The sequence below is a fragment of the Bos taurus genome, chromosome 16 (assembly GCF_002263795.3).
Source record: "Bos taurus isolate L1 Dominette 01449 registration number 42190680 breed Hereford chromosome 16, ARS-UCD2.0, whole genome shotgun sequence".
Classification (NCBI taxonomy): domain Eukaryota; kingdom Metazoa; phylum Chordata; class Mammalia; order Artiodactyla; family Bovidae; genus Bos; species Bos taurus.
Window position 1 is genome coordinate 70,603,856 of NC_037343.1, and position 19,341 is coordinate 70,623,196.

At 52.7% G+C, this 19,341-nt stretch overlaps 1 protein-coding gene across 2 annotated transcripts in view; it reads right to left on the reverse strand.

The window, feature by feature from the left end:
* The window catches only part of VASH2 (vasohibin 2), a 40,856-nt gene that overhangs the window by 5,089 nt on the left and 16,426 nt on the right, over nt 1-19,341 (reverse strand). For both annotated transcript variants that reach the window (NR_198880.1, NM_001434987.1), the window contains exons 6-7: nt 13,037-13,418; nt 10,882-10,997 (exon numbers count right to left, since the gene is read on the reverse strand). Coding sequence is in view for 1 of the 2 variants with exons in the window: in NM_001434987.1 (NP_001421916.1) it covers nt 10,882-10,997; nt 13,037-13,418 (498 nt within the window). In the remaining variant the exon portion in view is untranslated. The remainder of the gene's footprint in view (nt 1-10,881; nt 10,998-13,036; nt 13,419-19,341) is intronic.

Here is a 19,341-nt window from a genome sequence, read left to right on the forward strand (position 1 = left end):
CTCCTGGTCCCCACACAGAGCATCCTCCCAAGCATCTGAGGAAGACGTCAGGCCACTCCTGTCTCTGCATCTTGGCTTCTGGAATGCCTCCCGCATGTCTCTTCTCATCCCTTCAAGAACCCTAACCAACCCAGATGCCACTTCCCCTGTGAAGTATTTTCTGACTAGACTGCCCCCACAATGCACCACCCCTTGCTCCACATGCTCTACCATTTCCTTCTGTACATCGTTGGAGCAGGTCCCCAGCTCCTGTCAGGAACCAGGCCACACAGCAGGGAACCATCTGCTGCTCCCCACCACTCACATTACCGCCTGAACCATCCCCACCTCACCCCAGTCCACGGAAAAACTGTCTTCCATGAAACTTCCCTGGTGCCAAAAAGGTTGGGGTCCACTAGGTTAAAGAATCCCAAAGGTTCATAATTCTTGAGTCTGCCTCAGAGTCTGCAAACAACTGTAGAGAAGGGATCAAGTAAATTCATCTGCGAATCCCCACTGTTGAATATCCTTGTACCTCTCAATAAACTCTGGTCTAGTTCCTTTGTTGTTTTTAATCTAAGTTGGGTCCTATTCTTTATGACCCCATGGACTGTAGCCTGCCAGGCTCCTCTGTCCCAGGGATTTCCCAGGCAAGAACACTGGAGTGGGTTGCCATTTTCATCTCCAGGGGATCTTCCCGACCCAGGGATCGAACTCTTATCTCCTACATTGCAGGAAGACTTTTTAGTGTTGAGCCACCAGGGAAGCCAGTCTAGTTCCTACTAACGTGTAAATGGCTGATAGGATTTCATTGTGGTATGTTTCTGATGGGATATTTTTAACAAAGTCCTAAGCCAGAATTCAAGCTACCATGAACAAACATTCTAAGAATTGACTGGAAGACTTTTTTTTGCTTTTCTGTATATAGGAGAGGCTTTACCTTATCTTTGAAGGTCACTTGGGGAACCTGCCTACTTGTACAGCTGAATTTGGTTCTGCGACAACAGACAGCATGGGGCCTTCCAAAGGAAAGGGACTAAGTTGTCTCCTTCCTCTGTATCCCCACCCTCATGCCTCCCACAACAGCCCAGAACACGCGGCGGAGGGAAAAAGGCTAACACTGGCAGAACTGTGGTGCTCGAGAAGACTCTTGAGAGTCCCTTGGATTCCAAGGAGATCAAACCAGTCAGTCCTAAACGAAATCAACCCTGGATATTCATTGGAAGGATGGATGCTGAAGCTGAAGCTCCAATACTCTGGCCACCTGATGCGAAGAACTGACTCATTGGAAAAGACCCTGATGCTGGGAAAGATTGAAGGTGGGAGGAGAAGGGGACGACAGAGGATGAGATTGTTGGATGGCATCACCGACTCAATGGACGTGAGTTTGAGTAAACTCTGGGAGTTGGTGAAGGACAGGGAGGCCTGGCGTGTACTGTCCATGGGGTCGCAGAGAGTTGGACACAACTGAGTGACTGAACAACAACACTGGCAGAAAATGAGTTCAACTGAGATTCCTGGCGAACTGTCTGCAAGGTGAAACCCTCTTCTTTCATGGCAACACTGGCTGAATTTCCTGGCCTGGCGAAGGGCAGAAGTGGGTTATCGCAGCATGCCACCTGCCTGGGAGCCCAGCCAGAAATAACGGCTCAGTCCTCGCCAGCTCGTCTCAGGGCCAAAGCTGGGGGAGCTATTGTGGAGAGGCCCTTCCAAGTGCTCCCCCAGCTATAATTAGAATATTGCAAGGGGGGTTATTTTTAAGAAACACAAGCCTCAGGACGATGATTCAGCTGGGTCTGCACTTGCCCAGAACCTTGCACATCGGATCCAGGGTTATTATTTTAGAACAATGTATTTCTCCAAATCCTTCCCTAGTCCAAACAAGGAAGCCTTTCCCTCTGAAAAGCTCTCGGGCGCCTTCTATTTTAGGGGACGTGGGGTAGGGACTTCAGGTTTCCTTTGATGCACTTTGTGGAAGGAAGGAGGGGGCACTTCTCTCTGCACAAAAATGGACTGTCCCAGCCTCACTGTTGTCATGTCAATGTATCCAAGCGTGAACCAGGCTACCTGCCTGATGGCCTGGTCCCGGAGCCAGCACAGCGGAGCTCTGCAGAGCGGGAGGGGGCCTGGGGAGGACAGGCTCACGGTTCCATAGAGAAAGTGCTTTGTGGGAGGTGCCACTGATATTCACCACGTACCCTAGTACGGGCTAAGTGCATCTAGACAGTGAACCATCTCCTATGTGCGCCACCTGGGGCAGCCTCAGGGCCAAGGAAGAGCTCAGCTAGACTGGACGTTGGCAACAGGGAAGCCACAAGAAGCCTCGGAATCAGAAAGCGATGGAGAACACTGAGGATGCAAGGGGGGTGACAGCCCAACCTGGGGCTGAACGAGTTGGTGTGTCTGTGTGAGACCGGACTTCAGGAAAGAGGCAGTAAGTGGAGAAAAAGCCTAGAGGGTTCCCCCTAAACCACCCAGGTCCCTCCCTGTCCCTGGGACAAGGGCTTTGTCTGAGGCGTCTCCTCTCCTCGCACCCCCAGCCCCCAAGCCGTCACTGGGCAGGATGGGTCAGACGGCCTGAAGGGCAGTCGGCCAGCAGGGCTCCTGGAACTTGGGCACCACTTACTCATTCACAAGAATTTACTAAGTGACACTTGGGCTTCCCTGGTGGTTCAGATGGTAAAGAATCTGCCTGCAAAGCAGAAGACCCAGGTTCGCTCCCTGGCTTGGGAAGATCTCTGGAGAAGGGAATGGCAACCCACACCGTATTCTTGCCTGGAGAATCCCATGGACAGAGGAGCCTGGCAGCCACAGTCCATGGGGTGGCAGAGTCAGACACAACTGAGAAACCAACACACTTAGACTGTGCCACGTGCCTTGCAGGTCTTGGGGTTACCAAAACAGATGGCTGGTCAGTAGAGCCAAAATCCATTCTTCCTCTTCTAATGGAAATGCACCCCTTCCTTCTCCCCTGCAGGTGTGAGACACCTCAGGGACGTGGCCCAGCTAAGCCCAGTTCCGGGCTCCCTGACGGGGACACACAGGCCCCCAGTCAGGCTGCTAAGGCTTCTTGCTCCTGCCTCCCTTGAGGTCACAACCCCTCACACACGTGCACAGGCCCGTGTTCACAGGTGACACCCTCACACACTGCACATTCACAAGGACGAGTTTAGCTGTACTCTCCACAGTCTCTGGACTCTATAAATGGATGTATCGCAACAGTGCAACGTTAAATCTTTCAGTCCTTGGTGTTAAGGGGGGGGGGTGTGTGTGTGTGTGTGTGTGTGTGTGCGCACGCGCATGCGCGTGCTCAGTCGTGTCCAGCTCTTTTGCGACCCCAGGGACTACAGCCTGCCAGCTTTCTCTGTTCGTGTGATTTTCCAGGCACGAGGACTGGAGTGGGTTGCCGTTTTCTCCTCCATGTTAAGGGGGTGGAACAGATTAAATCAGGGATGGCATCAGCCCAGCATTCACAAGTTCAGGGAGACCCAAGGCCCTCCGCTCCTGTCTAGCTGGGCAGGAGTCAGGCCAGGCCAGACTCGATCTAGGACTCATGGCCTGCACGCCTCAGGGAGGAACACTGAGGGGGGCTCCCTCCCACCTGTCACCTTCATTCAAAGCCTGCCCTGCTTCTGACATTCCTCACTTCCCAGGACCACAGGCACCACTGCTGGCAGCTGACAGGGGAGACAGCTGAGGCTGCTTGTGACCAGACAAGCCTGAGCCAAGAGGGATGTGGCTCTGGAGAGAGCTCCAGCTCCCTGTTCTTTCAAGCCCTCCCCAGGCAGGAGGCTCTGGCCGGAGATCAGGAGCCAAGGCCGCTGAGAGTCCCAGGCATGGCTTCCCGGCTCTCACCTCTCCTTACTGCAGCGGAGAGCCCCCGAGGAACCCCAGCCCTGTGTGACTATCTTCAATCATCAGCTCTGGAGGCTCCTGGCTCACTTTGCCAGAGGTGGTCTTTCTTGATAAGGCCCGTCACTTCATTTTGGTTTGTTCAAGCATCTCCGGGCACCCTGGACCACCATGAAATCCCCCAGGGGATGAAGCAGGGTGGGCCTCTGAGTTGGAAACTTCCTTCTCTGGGCACCAGGGAAGAAACCCCATCTCATTCAGGAGGTTTGACTTCTCCCTCCATAACCTTCCTAGTTCTCTCTCCCTCTCTGTGTCTCCTCTACGTTCCATGTGAAGGAAATTTTCCCCTTTCCAACCACAACCCCCCCACCCACCCCTGCCCAGGGAGATTTCCTCACTTGGGATCTAAAGAGAATGACTTCTTGGGGCCCATTCAAAATATCTTCCATGTGGTTAGACCAAGGACCCGAATCACTGCTCTCTGACTTCATTATGACTTCATTTAGAAATGACTTAGGGCCCCCTAGCCCCGTCGCCTAGAGGGGCCTTCATGAGCCTGGCAACTGAACGGGGCAGGAGTTCCCTCGTCTGTGGCCCAGCAGTGCAAGGAGACCTCACTGGGCTGAGGAACCTTTGTGACCCTGAGGGTCTCCACGGGCAAGCAGAGCCCAGCGGAGCCGCGGACCGCCCTCGAGATGGATGACAAAGAATGGAAATCAAAGAGGAAGACAAAGGGAAGAAAAAGTCATGAGCAGCAAAGAAGAGAGGGGAAGAGACCGAGGGAGCAAAGAAGCCAGATGGGGAGAGAAGGTGTTCCCATGGACCCTGAAGGACTCTTGCCCCAGTTCAGAATGTTCTCGGGGTCACTCGAATTGGCAGGAGCTGCCTTCATGGGAACACACATAGCCCAGCCAGAAAACCACTGTCCACTCACCACCTCTCTCTCAGGTTCAGGCCATGGATCAGGAAGTCGAGACCTGGGGACTGTCAGAGATGGAGAGGACTCCATGGGGCATTCGGGGTTGTCAGTGGTGGATTGGTTTTTTATTGGGGGGCGGAAATGGTCCTGAGCTTGGCAGGACATTCACCCTCTGGGCCCCCAGGCACTCATGGGCAGCAGCATCATTATAAACCCTCCCCTTCCGCTGCACTTCTAACCCTTCTCCCCCGGGGGCACCCTGGCCCCTGTTGAGAATCTCAGTGAGCCTGAGGCCCACTGTCCTCAAGGAGCTGGTTTTAAGTTCACAGAAGGCCTTTTCCACCTACATAGCAAGCTCTATCTGTTTACAAACCACAGGAAACAACCTGACTGTTCAGTGTGGAAGGTTCTTTAAACAGTCCCAGAGGAGCAGAGAGGAGGTGGAAGGACTATTGGGCGGAGGGGTGGGGGTGGGAGTCCCTGTTTCTCTCTTGAAGGAGCTCTGTCTCAGCAGACACCAACAGTCACTGCTGTCTGCCCTCCCACTCAGCTGACTGTCTTGACAACCCAGTGACACTGATGCTCCTTTCGAGAAGGATTATTCAGACAAGTGCAAAAATGGCGAGGAATACAGAGCTGGTAGGAGCCCCAGCTGCAAGTGGGGGGGTACCGGGGGACATAAAACCACTAAAATTATCCACACGCACAGACAGGGGCTGGGACCCCACAGCTGAGGAGCCTCTTGGCTGTTATGGTAACTCTCCCCTCTTGAGGCCACTCCCCAGTTCACGGCGGCACCCGCCACATTTAGAAATGACTTGGCGGCCTTAAGTAATGCTGAAATAACAACATAGTAAGAATCACCAGCTGAGACATTACTTTGCCAACAAAGGTCTGTCTAGTCAAGGCTATGGTTTTTCCAGTGGTCATGTATGGATGTGAGAGTTGGACTGTGAAGAAAGCTGAGCCCCGAAGAATTGATGCTTTTGAACTGTGGTGTTGGAGAAGACTCTTGAGAGTCCCTTGGACTGCAAGGAGATCCAACCAGTCCATCCTAAAGGAGCTCAGTCCTGGGTGTTCACTGGAAGGACTGATACTAAAGCTGAAACTCCAATACTTCGGCCACCTCGTGCGAAGAGTTGACTCACTGGAAAAGACCCTGATGCTGGGAGGGATTGGGGGCAGGAGGAGAAAGGGATGACAGAGGATGAGATGGCTGGGTGGCATCACCGACTTGATGGACATGAGTTGAATGAACTCCAGGAGTTGGTGACAGACAGGGAGGCCTGGCGTTTTGTGATTCATGGGGTCGCAAGGAGTCGGACACGACTGAGCGACTGCACTGAACTGAACTGAACAGTCACCAAACCCTTCCTGGTCCCGATCATGCTACACACTAAGAGGTCTGGAGTTTGATGGAGTTGCTGGATCGTAACTACATTTGTCACTTTCTCGTTTCCTCGCCCCAAAGCCAGATTACCTGGAGAAAAGCCTGCTTGGGGAAGGCCATGGGTAGAGGCTGGGAAGCTGCTTTTCTCCAGACACACCTCTAGGAACCAGGCTGTCCTGGGCCCCAGTCTGTTGCAGTGACGGAAGCTGGGATCTGGAGAGGGAGGGAGGAGCTTGGTGCTCGGTGCATCTCGTGGTCCCCACCTCCCACAGCCTTCATGTTACTCTCATCTCCTGCATCTCTCTTCCCTCTCTTCTTGCATGGGGGCCCCTGTCATCCCTCATCCCGCCCTGCAATCCGGAAGTCAGGATTAAGGAGGAACCGTGGAAGAGACGCTGCCATCCTTGTAACGTCTCCGTGCGTGTGTGCTAAGTCGCTTCAGTCATGTCCGACTCTTTGAAACTCCATGGATGGTAGCCCGCCAGGTTCCTCTGTCCATAGGATTCTCCTGGCAAGAATACTGGAGTGGGTTGACGTGCCCTCCTCCAGGAGATCTTCCTGACCTAAGGATCGAACCCGTGTCTCTCTCTCAAGTCTCCTGCGCGGGCAGGCAGGTTCTTTACCACCAGCACTACGTGGGAAGCCCTTGTAATGCCCCCTCCACTGTGAAACTCTAGCCAAGACACTTGCCCCCCAGATCCTCTCCTGGCCTCCAATCCCTGGGAGCAGAGAAAAGCAGCAGCGGGAGCTTCCACCACCAAGAATCACCATGGTCTTACTGGACTTGCTCACATCAGAGTGTCCACAGGAATCCACAAGCCGCCTGGGCTCCCTGGCTGGTCAAGCAACCAAGGCCACCTGATCCTGGTGTGGGCCAGAACCACCACTCCCCAAATTCTGGCCCTAGGGAAGAGTTTATGAAGACCCCTGGGAGTCAGGGCCCGGCCCAGGAGAAGGGGTGCCAGGAGGGGTCATGAGTCTCAGGGGATCCGGGGCCTGGTTGCAGCCCCTCTTCATCATTTTGGAAAAGTCTACATTTACACTGAACCAAGAGCCATCACCTCTGTGCTCCTGGGCCTGCCTGGCTGGAGCTACGACCAGTTCAGGGAATGAAGGGGGGTGATGGACTTGAACCGCACTTCCCCGCAGGTCTTCCTTCCTGATCTCTCGGTGACTACTGCCCTCTCCCCAGTCTTCCTCCCCATTCCCAGGCCGACTCCCAAGCCTCGGGAGGGCAGTCAGGGGAGGGCAGGGGGCCCTGACACTGGAGGGTGGCTGTGCACTCACATCCGTGGCAATCTAACAGCTGTCCGCTGCAGGCACCGGCATGCTCACTTGCCTTGGCTGCGTGACAGAGTGGCTGGAGATGAGGGCAGGGGCATGGCCTGGGCGATGACTGAGGTCAGGACTTCTCTCTCTGGCCCCCAGGAGAAGGACCCATCGGGTTCCTCCCAGGGTGACTTCAGTGGGGCCCAACCACAGGGCCATGCCAGGGCCACACCCTCTGACTTCACAACAGCAACCTCATTACCCAGGGGCCCAGGAAGGACTAGGCAGGGCTGAGTCCCTGATCCACGCTCAATGGCCTCATCTGCCCCTCTCAGCAGACCCAGGACCTTCGAGACTTGACGTTCTGTTATTTTTTGAAGGTCAAGCCCCAAACTGGTTCTCCCACAATAACTGACCAGACGCTGGCTGTCCAGGTGGCATCCCTAGACCAGCAGCACCAGGATCACCGGGGACTCGTTAGAAGGGCCCCTTCTCAGGCACCGGCCCAGATCTGCTGCATCAGAACCACTGGGGGAGGGGCCAGGCAATCTGTGTTAACAAGCCCTCCTCCTAGTGCTCAAGCGTTAAAGTGAAAGTCGCTCACTCATGTCCGAGTCTTTGCAACCCCTGTCCATGGAATTCTCCAGGCAAGGATACTGGGAGTGAGGTAGCCATTCCCTTCTCCATGGGATCTTCCCGACCCAAGGATAGAACCGGGGTCTCCTGCATTGCAAGCAGATTCTTTACTGTCTGAGCCACAGGGAGGCCCTTGCGAACAGGGTTATACGACGCTTCCATCTCTCCTCAGCCAGGCCCCGTGTGCCCATTTTCCACCCTGTACTGATAAGCCTCTTCCCCACTCGCACCAGATGACTCGGGCTCCCTCACAGCAGCATCAGAGCCACGTGATACACGGTGTCACCTTCCGCCTCCTCAGCGCCCCTAAGCCCTTCCGCGCTATCCTCGGTGCGCACAGGCGGATGCCTTCATGCTGGCCCTTTCTCCCACTCTCTATTTCTTCCTCATCTCCTATGCTGGCACTTCTCGCACACTCAGGACCCTGACATGACTTCTTCTTTTCCGCTCTCTTTCTCCTTTCTTTCCTGGCAAACTGATCCAGCTGTTGTTTCAACTGTCCCTTCCGAGTAGATGGCTCTAAAAGCAGGATCTCTATTCCCCAACACCCTTGAACTCCACATCTGCATTTTCAGCAACTTCTATGACATTCCCGCTAACCCCCACCTCCTATGTCTAAGAAGCACCTCAAAGCCCATGGTCCAAATTCAAACTCCCTTCTTCCTCCACTCAAACCAGCACCAACACCATGACCATCACCAGCCGCTTGTCATTCCAACTTTTGTTTCTATAACCAGCTTCTAAGATCGTAGGGGCTTTACCATCCCTGGGCAATCACGGTAACTTTTTGCAGTTAAAAACGTAACCTGCCTTGGACTGCAAAGCTCCTGTGGATCCAAGTAAAATGACCCCAACAGGAATTGCCTTAAAAACCAACGATGGCCATCCTGTGCAAAAATCCAATCAGACACAATGCCTAGGGTTTCCTGGGCCCTGGATACCAGATGGACCATGCAACGTTTGCTGAAGAGTTGAGAGCTCCTCAGGAGAGGACTCAGGCCTCCGCGGGCAGTAAGCATAACCAAGCAGATTAAAGGCTACCCTCCCCAACTCCAGGGCTCACCAAATAGATTCCCATTTCGGGCGGGGCCCCTTACACTCTGCCCAATGACCCTCTGGGAAAGGCTTCCAGGTCCATAGTCTTCTGAGACCACAGCTGCTTTGTTCAGTGACAGTAATGAATGGCTGCTTGAATCAGAGAGGACAGACAGGTGAGCATCAGGATCAAGGGTGCTGCCCAGCATTAGGGGCAGGAATAGGGTCAGAGGCCATGTACGACAGGTCTAAAGCCACCCTGCTCCCTAAAAGGACAAACCTATGTTGAAACCACAGGGAGTTACTGCATAACACAGGGAGTTCAACGTGTCGCACAACTCAGAGGGGTGGGATGGGGTGGGAAGGGGGTGAGGGGGAAGGTTCAAGAAGAAGGGGACATATACTTATGGCTGATTCATGTTGTTGCATGGCAGTAGCCAACACAATACTGTAAAGCAATTATCCTCCAATTAAAACTTTTTAGAAAAAGAAAAAAGAAACCACTCTGACCTTCAGTTATAGGAGCACCCAACCCTCCCAGTTGGTCATTCCTCCCCTTTCAAACCCTGGGCTCCAGTCCCAAGACCTTCCTGGCTGTTGGTGCAGAAGCCTGGGACTGGCAGTGGGAGGCGGAACAGAGATGAACGGGAAATCTTCCCTGGAAATGACAATACTTCACCCTGTCCTCTCCTCCCCCACCACCTTCCCAGAGTCAGGAAGCCTGGGTTCTAGCCCCAGTTCTGTCGCTGGCCAGCTACACAACACAGCAAAAGATCTTCTGTGCCCTGGTTCCTTCCTTTGAAAAGGAAAACTGTGAAACACTCTCTCCTCCCACTACAGGAATGCTGTGACAATAACAACATGCTGTGTACACAGCTCACCATCCACAGATAGCTCTTACACATCTTCTAACCTGAGCTTACAGCACCTTGTGAGATAGGCAAGAAAAGATTCTAATCCTCTTTGACGCACAAGGGAGCTCAGACGCCCCCGAGCGCTTGCCCAGGCTGCAAGGCGAACGCGCGGACGCGCCGGGGCCCCTCTGCCCTGCACCCCTGGGCCCCCTGCATGGTGAGAACCCGTGTGACAGACACAGCAGGCCGCTGGTATTCATCAAGGCAGTATTTTTTTTTCCCCAGTGTATTTATGGCCCACGTATTTGCCGGGGGATTACCACTGGCTACTTTGGGCAGCCTCAGCATCTCCAACTGTCATATCTTAAGTGGATCACTTTGATCTAAGAAGGAGGCGAGGAGTCACCAGCTTCGAGGCTAAAACATAGGAGGGTACAGCCAGCCAAGGAGAGAGGAGAAGCCAAGCGCTGTTTCTGATGCCACCATCCACGGAGGGCAACTGCACTTTCTACTGGGCACAGAGGGCTAAGGTTCTAGTAACAGGCAAGTTCATCCCTTCTAAAGGTCTCATTTTGGGGGTGAGAGAACGTGAGCCCAGAAAGGTTGCACAACACGTCTAAGGCCCCACAGCTCCCTAAGCAGCTGAGCTGACTCCAGACCCAGGCTTCCTAACTCTAAGGCCAGGGCTCCTTCCAGGCTCTTCTCCACCTCGCAGCGTCTGGGGCTTATCTCTCCAGCCGTGTCTACATCTGACCGTCAGGAGGGTAAGAGCACTGGGGGGGTGACGTGCATGGGGGACCTTTGCCGTCAGAGATGTCCCCCACGCAAGAGGCCCATCTCATGGAGATCACCATTTGGTTCGAATGCCAAGCCCAGGACAACCCCACGAGTGTATGTGCTGGGCCTTGAACTGGGGAGTGGTGGGGGGAGGGGAGGATACTACTTACGACTTGTCTCGCCTGCCAAGCCGTCTCGGGGGGCTCGCCTGCCTTCTGCGGGGGGACAGGGATTTCCCCCGGCTTCTCACTTGGGTTGGAGAGTGGGCACTTGCAGGTTTCAGGATCTGGAAGAGATAGGAGGAGTCACTGCGCTGGCTCCCCACGGACCCTCCCCGTGCCTTCCTAAAGCCCGGCATCTCAGCCCCGCCCCTCGTCATCCCATGCTGCCCAAGGCCCTGGGCTGGAAGACTTCCGGGAGGAGGGCTGAGCCACCCAGGTGCCTCTCTCATGAGGCATCTTGCTGCAACTAGAGAAAGCTGGAGTGCAGCAACCAAGACTCAGCATGACCAAAAATAAAGAAATAAATAATGAAATTATAAAAAAGTTAAAAAAAGAAAAACCAGGATGAGTGGGTCACCCTGCTGTATAATTTATCAGATTATACGGAGTCATGTTTTATCTCTGGTTTGCTTTGTAAGTTGCAAAGCCCTTGGGCATAAAATTCTGACCTGATGTCACAAGGTCACCACAAGAAGCAGAGGGGCCACTGCTCAGAGGATGGCATGATGACCCTGTGCCCCCTCCCCCATCACAGACAGCCCAGTGCCTCAGCCTCCTGGGGCTGTTTGGTTGTTCAGTAAATTCCCCTCTTGTGAAGACAAAGTCCCATCCATGTTGCCCCAGAAGCCAGTTTGTTCTTCCCTGGATCCTTCCCCTCCACATACACGCACATATGCATGCGTGCTAAGTCACTTCAGTCGTGTCTGACTCTTTGCGACCCTATGGACGGTAGCCCACCAGGCTCCTATGTCCATGGGATTCTCCAGGCAAGAATACTGGAGTGGGTTGCCGTGCCCTCCTCCAGGGATCGAACCCTCTTCTCTTGCGTCTCTGACATCTCCTGCATTGGCAGGCAGGTTCTTAGTCGCTAGTACCACCCAGGAAGCCCACACGCATGCAGAGTGGGTTCAAAGGATCAAGGATCTCCATTCCAGGGAATTCCCGGGTGGTCCAGTGGTCAGGACCCCACATTTCCACTGCAGTGGGCCCAGGTTCAATCCCTGGTCAGGGAACTAAGATCCCACAAGTTCATGGTGTGGGTAGAAAAAAAAAATCCCCATTCCAAGTGCTAACAAGTGAAGATGACAAGTCTCCAGGTGCTAACCACAACCAAGCCTAAATTCGGCATAATCACTTTCTCCTGTTGGCCTCAGTGTAGACACAGCCCTCAGTGACTCCACAAGCCCTGGAGGGGAAGGACAAGCAGGCATCCTGTCCCCTTGGCAGTGATGCAGTCGTTTATGAAAACTACGGCAGGATGTGTGCTCCTTTGTTTGCTACTATGACACCAGGTCAGAATTTTATGCCAAGGGCTTTACAACTCACAAAGCAAACCAGAGATAAAACATGACTCGGTATAAAACATGACTTTGCTTCAGCTGCAACACCCACATGGACTTTAGCTCTGGTTTTTAAAGTAGTAAATGCAAAGAAACTTAAAGTGTCCATGTCAAAAATCAGATCTGATAGGGCCCACTTGGGGTCTCATTGATTAGACGGCTCGTTATGTCGACCTGGCAAACAAAGAATAAATCACAGTGATCTGTGAGACTGACCAAATTGCCCAAATGGCATCCTGTTATCTCACGGGCGCCTATCTTCTCAAAGCTACGAGACCACCAGGTTCCAGACCTCCGGCTATGCGACCACCCCTTCAGAGAATTTTTCACTGGTGGGGTATAAGGAGGACTCCATCAGAAAGGGAGAATGCTGGTTCTCCTTAAGAGCCAGTCACCTTCTCTTTTCCCTCTAATAAATTTCCTTTTCTTGCCCGACTGCTGGGCTCACTCTCTTTTTCTCTGAAATCGCCTTACAAAATCCTTTACAAACTTTTTATTATTATTAGTTTTTGGCCACACCACGTGGCATGTGGAATTTTAGTTCCCTGACCAGGAATTGAACTTGTGCTCTCTGCAGTGGAAGCTTGAAGTCTTAACCGCTGGACTGTCATGGAAGTCCCCAAAATTATTTAAAAGGTGGCTAATAAACAAGATAATCTCGAGAAACTATTGGCCATCTCAGAAACACAGGGCACATGGCAAGAGAGAGAGAGGGAAAATGAAAGAAGGGTCTTGCATCCCTTATCTGCCTTCCTTGCACTGACCTTCATCCTCATGTCCCTGGCATATTTCTCCAGCTCCTTCCTTATGTCAGCCCTCAACATTTTTGAGACATTGAGGACCAGCTGCTTCCACTCGATGGGCTGGAAGCTATGAGGCTCGTGGGGGACATACAGTCCGATCTTGACCTTCTTGACTGTGTGAAGATACTTCTTGTAGGAATCTTCGAAGTCAAAGATGAGGTCACTCAGAGTCCGAAAGGTCAATGGCTTGTCCATCAGCTCAGCCCTTCGGCTCATGCCCAGCGAGCCATAGCGGCCATTGCAGTAAATCCCCAGCACAACGTGGTGAAAGTAATTTCCTGAGAAGTAGGTTTTAAAGCTGATGGGGAATCGCTCGATGGAAGGCTGTCCATTCGTTAAGTATCTTAAGACAATCTGAGTCAAGGAAGAGAAAAGAGGCCTTGAAGATACCAGAACTTGCACTCCCAGGTAGGGGAAGTGGACCACACGGCCAGGGGATCCACTCCTCTGCCTCTGAGCAGACCCAGACCTCATCTTTCCAGATCAATCCTCTTATAAAGGATTCACTCCCTATCTTTGAGATACCTGCTATCTGCTGCACATCAAACCAAATTTTATGGGACCAAGAGTGAAGACTTCCTTTCTTCTTTAGTAATTAAATAATAGAAGCTCAACCATCACAAGGTACTTTTTCTTTACCTGGTGCTCTACAGGGCATGACGAGCTATTAAAAGTCAGCTTATGCCACTGGAATGATGTTCTCAGTCATTAATTCTGATTTGGGTATGTGGGGCAGACCAGGAATCGAAGGCCTCTGCGACAGTGCGGGGAGAAATGATGACCAGAATCAAGGCAAGGCAGTGGCGACGGAAAAGACACAGACCAACTGATGGAAAGGGAAGGGACAGGATGGTGTCAGGATGCGTCACACCTGCACCTCGCCTGCTCCTCTCACTGGCCCTGGCACACCCATGCCAGCAGCATCGGGTACCACTGGACAGCTGCCTGCAACACCCGACCCCCGGGCTCCCCTCAGTCCCCAGACCACTTGGTGACACAGCTCAGCCCTCTCCACGGACTGGCTCACTGGGGTCGAGCCATCCAGTCTCTGCTAACTCAGTTTGGGCTCAGCAACTCCACAGCACACAACTTCAAGTAACTGCCCCACAGACTCCAAACGCTGCAACACTGGACAAGAGGCACCACCTCCTCAGGTCTATATCCGAGTCTCTGGACGGTCCTGGTGTGGCTATGGTGACTCACAGATCCAGCTCTTCTGAAGAGAGACACTAAAAATCCAGATACATTGTTGTGTCTGGTGTCACCAGGCTTTGCTGGTGTCACCAGGCTTTGCTGAAGTAAGTAACAAGCCAGGCTCTTAACATGGTGGCTTGGTGCATGCATGCACGCTAAGTCGCTTCAGTCATGTCCGACTCTTTGCCACCCCACGGACCGTAGCCTGCTTGGCTCCTCTGTCCATGGGATTCTCCAGGCAAGAATACTGGAGTGGTTGCCGTGCCCTCTTCCAGGGGATCTTCCCAACCCAAGGATCAAACCCGTGTCTGTTACATCTACCTGCACTGGCAGGCGGGTTCTTTACCAGTGGTGCCACCTAGGAAGCTGGCTTGTGCACGGTAAGTATTAATACTTGCTAAGCGGGTTCAGTTCTCTACTCTCTGGGAACTTGTCTTCACCGTTTCTTATCTCTGCTCCAATTCACTTTCTACACGGCGGCCAGAATGATCTATTGAAGCCAAAATGCAGCACATCTCATTCTTTTACTTAGGTTTTCAGTGTCTCTCACTTCTCCAGGACTTAGTCCAAATCCCTCCCAAAGTCTACCATGATTCAGCCCCTGCTCACCATCCTCTGTACTGTCTCATCTCCCCCACACGCTGACCCACAGCTGATCCGTGATAACTTGGTTTTTTGTGGCTGCACAGCTTGCAGGATCTTAGTTCCCCAACCAGGAATTGAACCAGCACCCTTGGCAGCGAAAGCACAGAGTCCTAACCCCCGGACTGCCAGGGAATTCCCGACCCGTGACATTTTTGCAGGATATACCCTGAGACCATAAAGAATCCACAGATCTATGCCCACTGCCCTCAGCACATGTATTCCCCCAGAATATGAGGTCAAATATAACTGAAAATCTTAAATGACCTTTAGACTACATCTGACTCATTGGAAAAGACTCAGATGCTTGGAAAGATTAAAGGCAAAAGGAGAAGCGGGGAGCAGAGGATGAGATGATTATAGTATCACCGACTCAACGGACATGAATTTGAGCAAACTCTGGGAGACAGTGGAGGACAGAGGAGCCTGGTGGGCTACAGTCCATGGCGTCGCAGCGTCAGACACGACTTAGTGACTGAACAACAGCAAACACATTTCAAAGCTGAGACCAAAGTGACCTACGAAACTTTCAAAAAGAAACCACTACACCCACTGTGCACGACCTCATGTCCCTATTTCAGTATAACTTTTTTGGCTTCCTGCAGGTCAGCCTTATAGCACAAGGGATTTAAACCTGGCAGAGATCTTTTGGGTCTCCCAAGAATCATGAGTGGTAAGGATGCTATGGACTTTCTTGCTTTCACACAGGCCACACCCTGACTGGAAGAGCCTCACTGCCTGGTTGTGATACCTTCCCTGACCTTCCTCAGTGTGGGTGAAGTCCCCGCATCCCCTGCAAGAGCTCCCAGCGCACTTGGCGCTTATTCGCCCAGCACTGTGCGTGTGTGTTTGTATCTTACGAGGGCAGGAGCTATACTTTGCATCCTGGGCCTCCCACAGGCCGAGCACACAGAAGTGTCTAGTTAATGCTTGCTCAAAGGATGAACCTTACGTTGTGAGGATACATCTTACGCTTAAAAGGACTGCACTCGACAGAGAAAGACAAACACTGGATATCACTCACTTACATGTGGAATCCAAAAACCACAACATACCTGTATACATAACAAAAAAGAAGCCAGACTCACAGGTACAGAGAAGAAACTAGTAGATACCAGTAGGGGGAAGGGACAACATAGGGATGGGAAGTGGGGAGGAACAAGCTGTCGGGTGTAAGACCGGCTCAAGAATGTACTGTACAGCACTGGGAATGGAGCCAATATTCTGTAATAACTGTAAATGGAAAGTAGCCTTTAAAATTATATTAAAATTTTTCAAATTAAAGTAATTTTTTTAAAAAAAGGACTGCACAGGGTATAGGGCTAATCCAGGTACCCTTAAAAAGAAGAAGTCTTGTCGTCTGACCTCAATTTAATCACAGATGGCTCCTCTCTATAAAAATGGTTACCTGCTTTCTCTTCACTTTATCACGTGAGGTTAACTGGCAGTAAGGGAGTGAAATCACATCCTTCTGGGTCCTCTTACATAAATCCTTCCCTGCTTTCTGGGGCGAGTTCTCTGGGGCTGGAACAAGGGCACTCCTCAGTTAAGTCAGTGTAACAAACACTACTTCCTATCCCAGCCAGACTGCTAGGTAGGGCTGTGGAGTCAAGGATGAAGTACACAGTTCTTCCCTGAAAGTCTGACAGAGAGGCAGACTCAACATGGACACAACACGGGGGCTTCCCTGGTGGAGCAGTGGCTAAGACTCCATGCTTCTCCTTCCAGGGGCAAGGGTTTGATCCCCAGCTGGGGAAGATCCCCATGCTACACGGTGTGGCCGGGGGCGGGGGGGACACAATACCGTCAGCACGGCAGTTCCTCAAGCACATTAAACACAGAACTACCGTCTGACCCCGCAACCGTACTTGGGGTACGCACCCAAGGGAACCAAAAGCGAGGGCTCCAACAGATACTCGCGCACCAACGTCACAGCAGCGCTCTTCACAAGAGCCCAAAGTGGGGATAACCAAAGCTCTACTCAAGCGGTGAACGGATCAACGATGTGCGGTATGTACATACGACGGAATAGCTCAGCCTTAAAAAGGAAGGACATTCTAGCATACGCTACAACAGGAAAGAAACTTGAGGAAATTAGTGTATGTGAAATAAACCAGTCAGAAAAGGACAAATACTGTATGATTCAACTTTATGAGGTATCTGGAGGAGTCGAACTCTAATAGAGACATAAAGTAGGATGGTGGTTGTTAGGGACAGGGGACCCTGTTTAATGGGCTTAGCATTTCAGTAGGGAAGAGCCGGTGGTGGGGGATGGACAGCGGTGACGGCCGTATAACAGCGTGAATGTCCTCCACGCTACTGAACGGTAAAGTTAAAAATGGTAAATGTAAACCAGTCCATCCTAAAGGAAATCAGTCCTGAATATTCACCGGAAGGACTGATGCTGAAGCTGAAGCTCCAATACTTTGGCCACCTGTTGGGAAGGGCTGACACATTAGAAAAGACCCTGATGCTGGGAAAGACTGAGGGCAGGAGGAGAAGGGGACGACAGAGGATGAGGTGGTTGGATGGCATCACCGACTCGATGAACATGAGCTTGAGCAAGCTCCGGGAGTTGGTGATGGACAGGGAAGCCTGGCGTGCTGCAGTCCATGAGGTCGCAAAGAGTCAGACACGACTGAGCGACTGAACTGAGGTTATGAATATGTCACTACAATGCTTAGAAACCCTGCATTTGCAATATATATGTCAAGTCATTACGGTGTACATCTTAAACTTACACAGTGCTCTAAGTCAATTTTATCTCAGTAAAACTGAAAAAACCCACCCCCATGCGATCCGTGCTGAGAGAGAGGAATCCCAGCCACCTCAGGGAGAGCAGAGAAGGGGCCTCGGTGTGACCACACCAGGATTCCTATGGGACAAGCAGAGTCAGTCAAGGGGAGGAGAGAGAGTGGGGAGTGACTGGAGGGACCACTAGCCCATCCTGTGACGAGTCATCACTCACTCAGAATTGCTCCATCACTCCGGCAATCAATGGGACCTGGAGTCTCTGTGAACCGAGAGGGAGGGGACTAGAAGGTGTGGATGAGGACTGGGAAGTAGCCTGAGCTTTAATTGGGAAGAGAGCAGCAGTGCCCCCAGCCCAGGGAGGTTCGGCCCAGCACCCAGCCTGCTGGGGTGATGCCTACCCTGCCTCTGGTAATACAGCTATTACTGGAGAAACCCTAGCACTTGAGCTCCAGTATTAAGCCCCACCAGGGCCAATGGGGCCCCCCCAAAGAAGTGCCATGATCCCCAAGGCTCTCTCTCTCCAGCACGATCACAAAACCAAGATCAAAAGAAGTGGCCTTTCACGAATGAATCCTGAACTCCGTGCTCACGTCAAACAAGAGAAAATAAGGACAAGCTGACGGACACAGGGTTCCAACGCTCACGGCTCACGTCAAACAAGGACAAGCTGATGGACACAGAGTTCCAAGAAGCAGCCGAGTCGACCTGTTTCAGAGTTGTCAACGCACCCCTCGTCCCCCAGGACCTGCGGAAGGACCTGTGGGAGGCAGATGGATGACCCGAGTTCGCCCTTGGCTGTGCCCGGGAGGAAAGCAGGCCACAGGGATGCTGACGGAGCAAAGACAAAGAGGCTGTCACTTTTAGAATCCAGCTCTGTGTCTCTTGTCTATGCAGGAGTCAAATTTCCCTGAGTTCGGCAGTATTTCTCCACCCTCCCTCCACTTCTCCGAAATGACATAACGGTAAGAACAAAAGAGGGCCAGAACAGGCTGCCTCTGATCCGGACAGGCCTGGGGCTGGCCACAGGTACAGCCCCCCAACCCCGAGGGTTTAAGCAACTCCAGGAACCTAAGCTAATTTCCACTTGGACTGATGCAACTGCAGGGCGACAAGACTGCCGCGTACAGGACTGTCGTGTGACGCCAGGTGACCTCCGTCCAGGGGCCCCGCGACCTCCACCAGCAGAGGGTCTGGAGGCAGCTGGCGCCCATGGCGAGGGGCTCCTTCACCCACCACCAGCAAATCTCCGACAACTGTTCGCCCATTAAACTTAGAGGAGGCTCTGCCCAACAGCTGTGTGGACTCCTGCCTCAAAAGGGTGGGGCCTGGAGCCATCTGCTGTTCCCCACCCCCCACCCCTGCCTGCCTGCTGGGCTCCCAGACGTGTCCATCTCCCGGGTGGGGAGCAGCGGGGAGGTATGACTTGCAGGGGTGGGCAAGGGCCTCCACGAGACTCAAGTTCCCATTCTTCAGGCGCGAGCCTGGGCACCTGTGGACAGTCGTGTTTCAGATCCGGCCAGACAGCGGTCTGCAGACGAGAGGGGCAAAGTTCCTTTCCCCGTGAAGATGTCCAGGGGGTCCAGGAAAACGGACCAGACCCGTCCCCAGTCCTAAGCCTCCCGCTGACTTCTGAGTCTCCTCTCTCTCCTGGTTTCCTTTCCACTCCTCTTAACTGC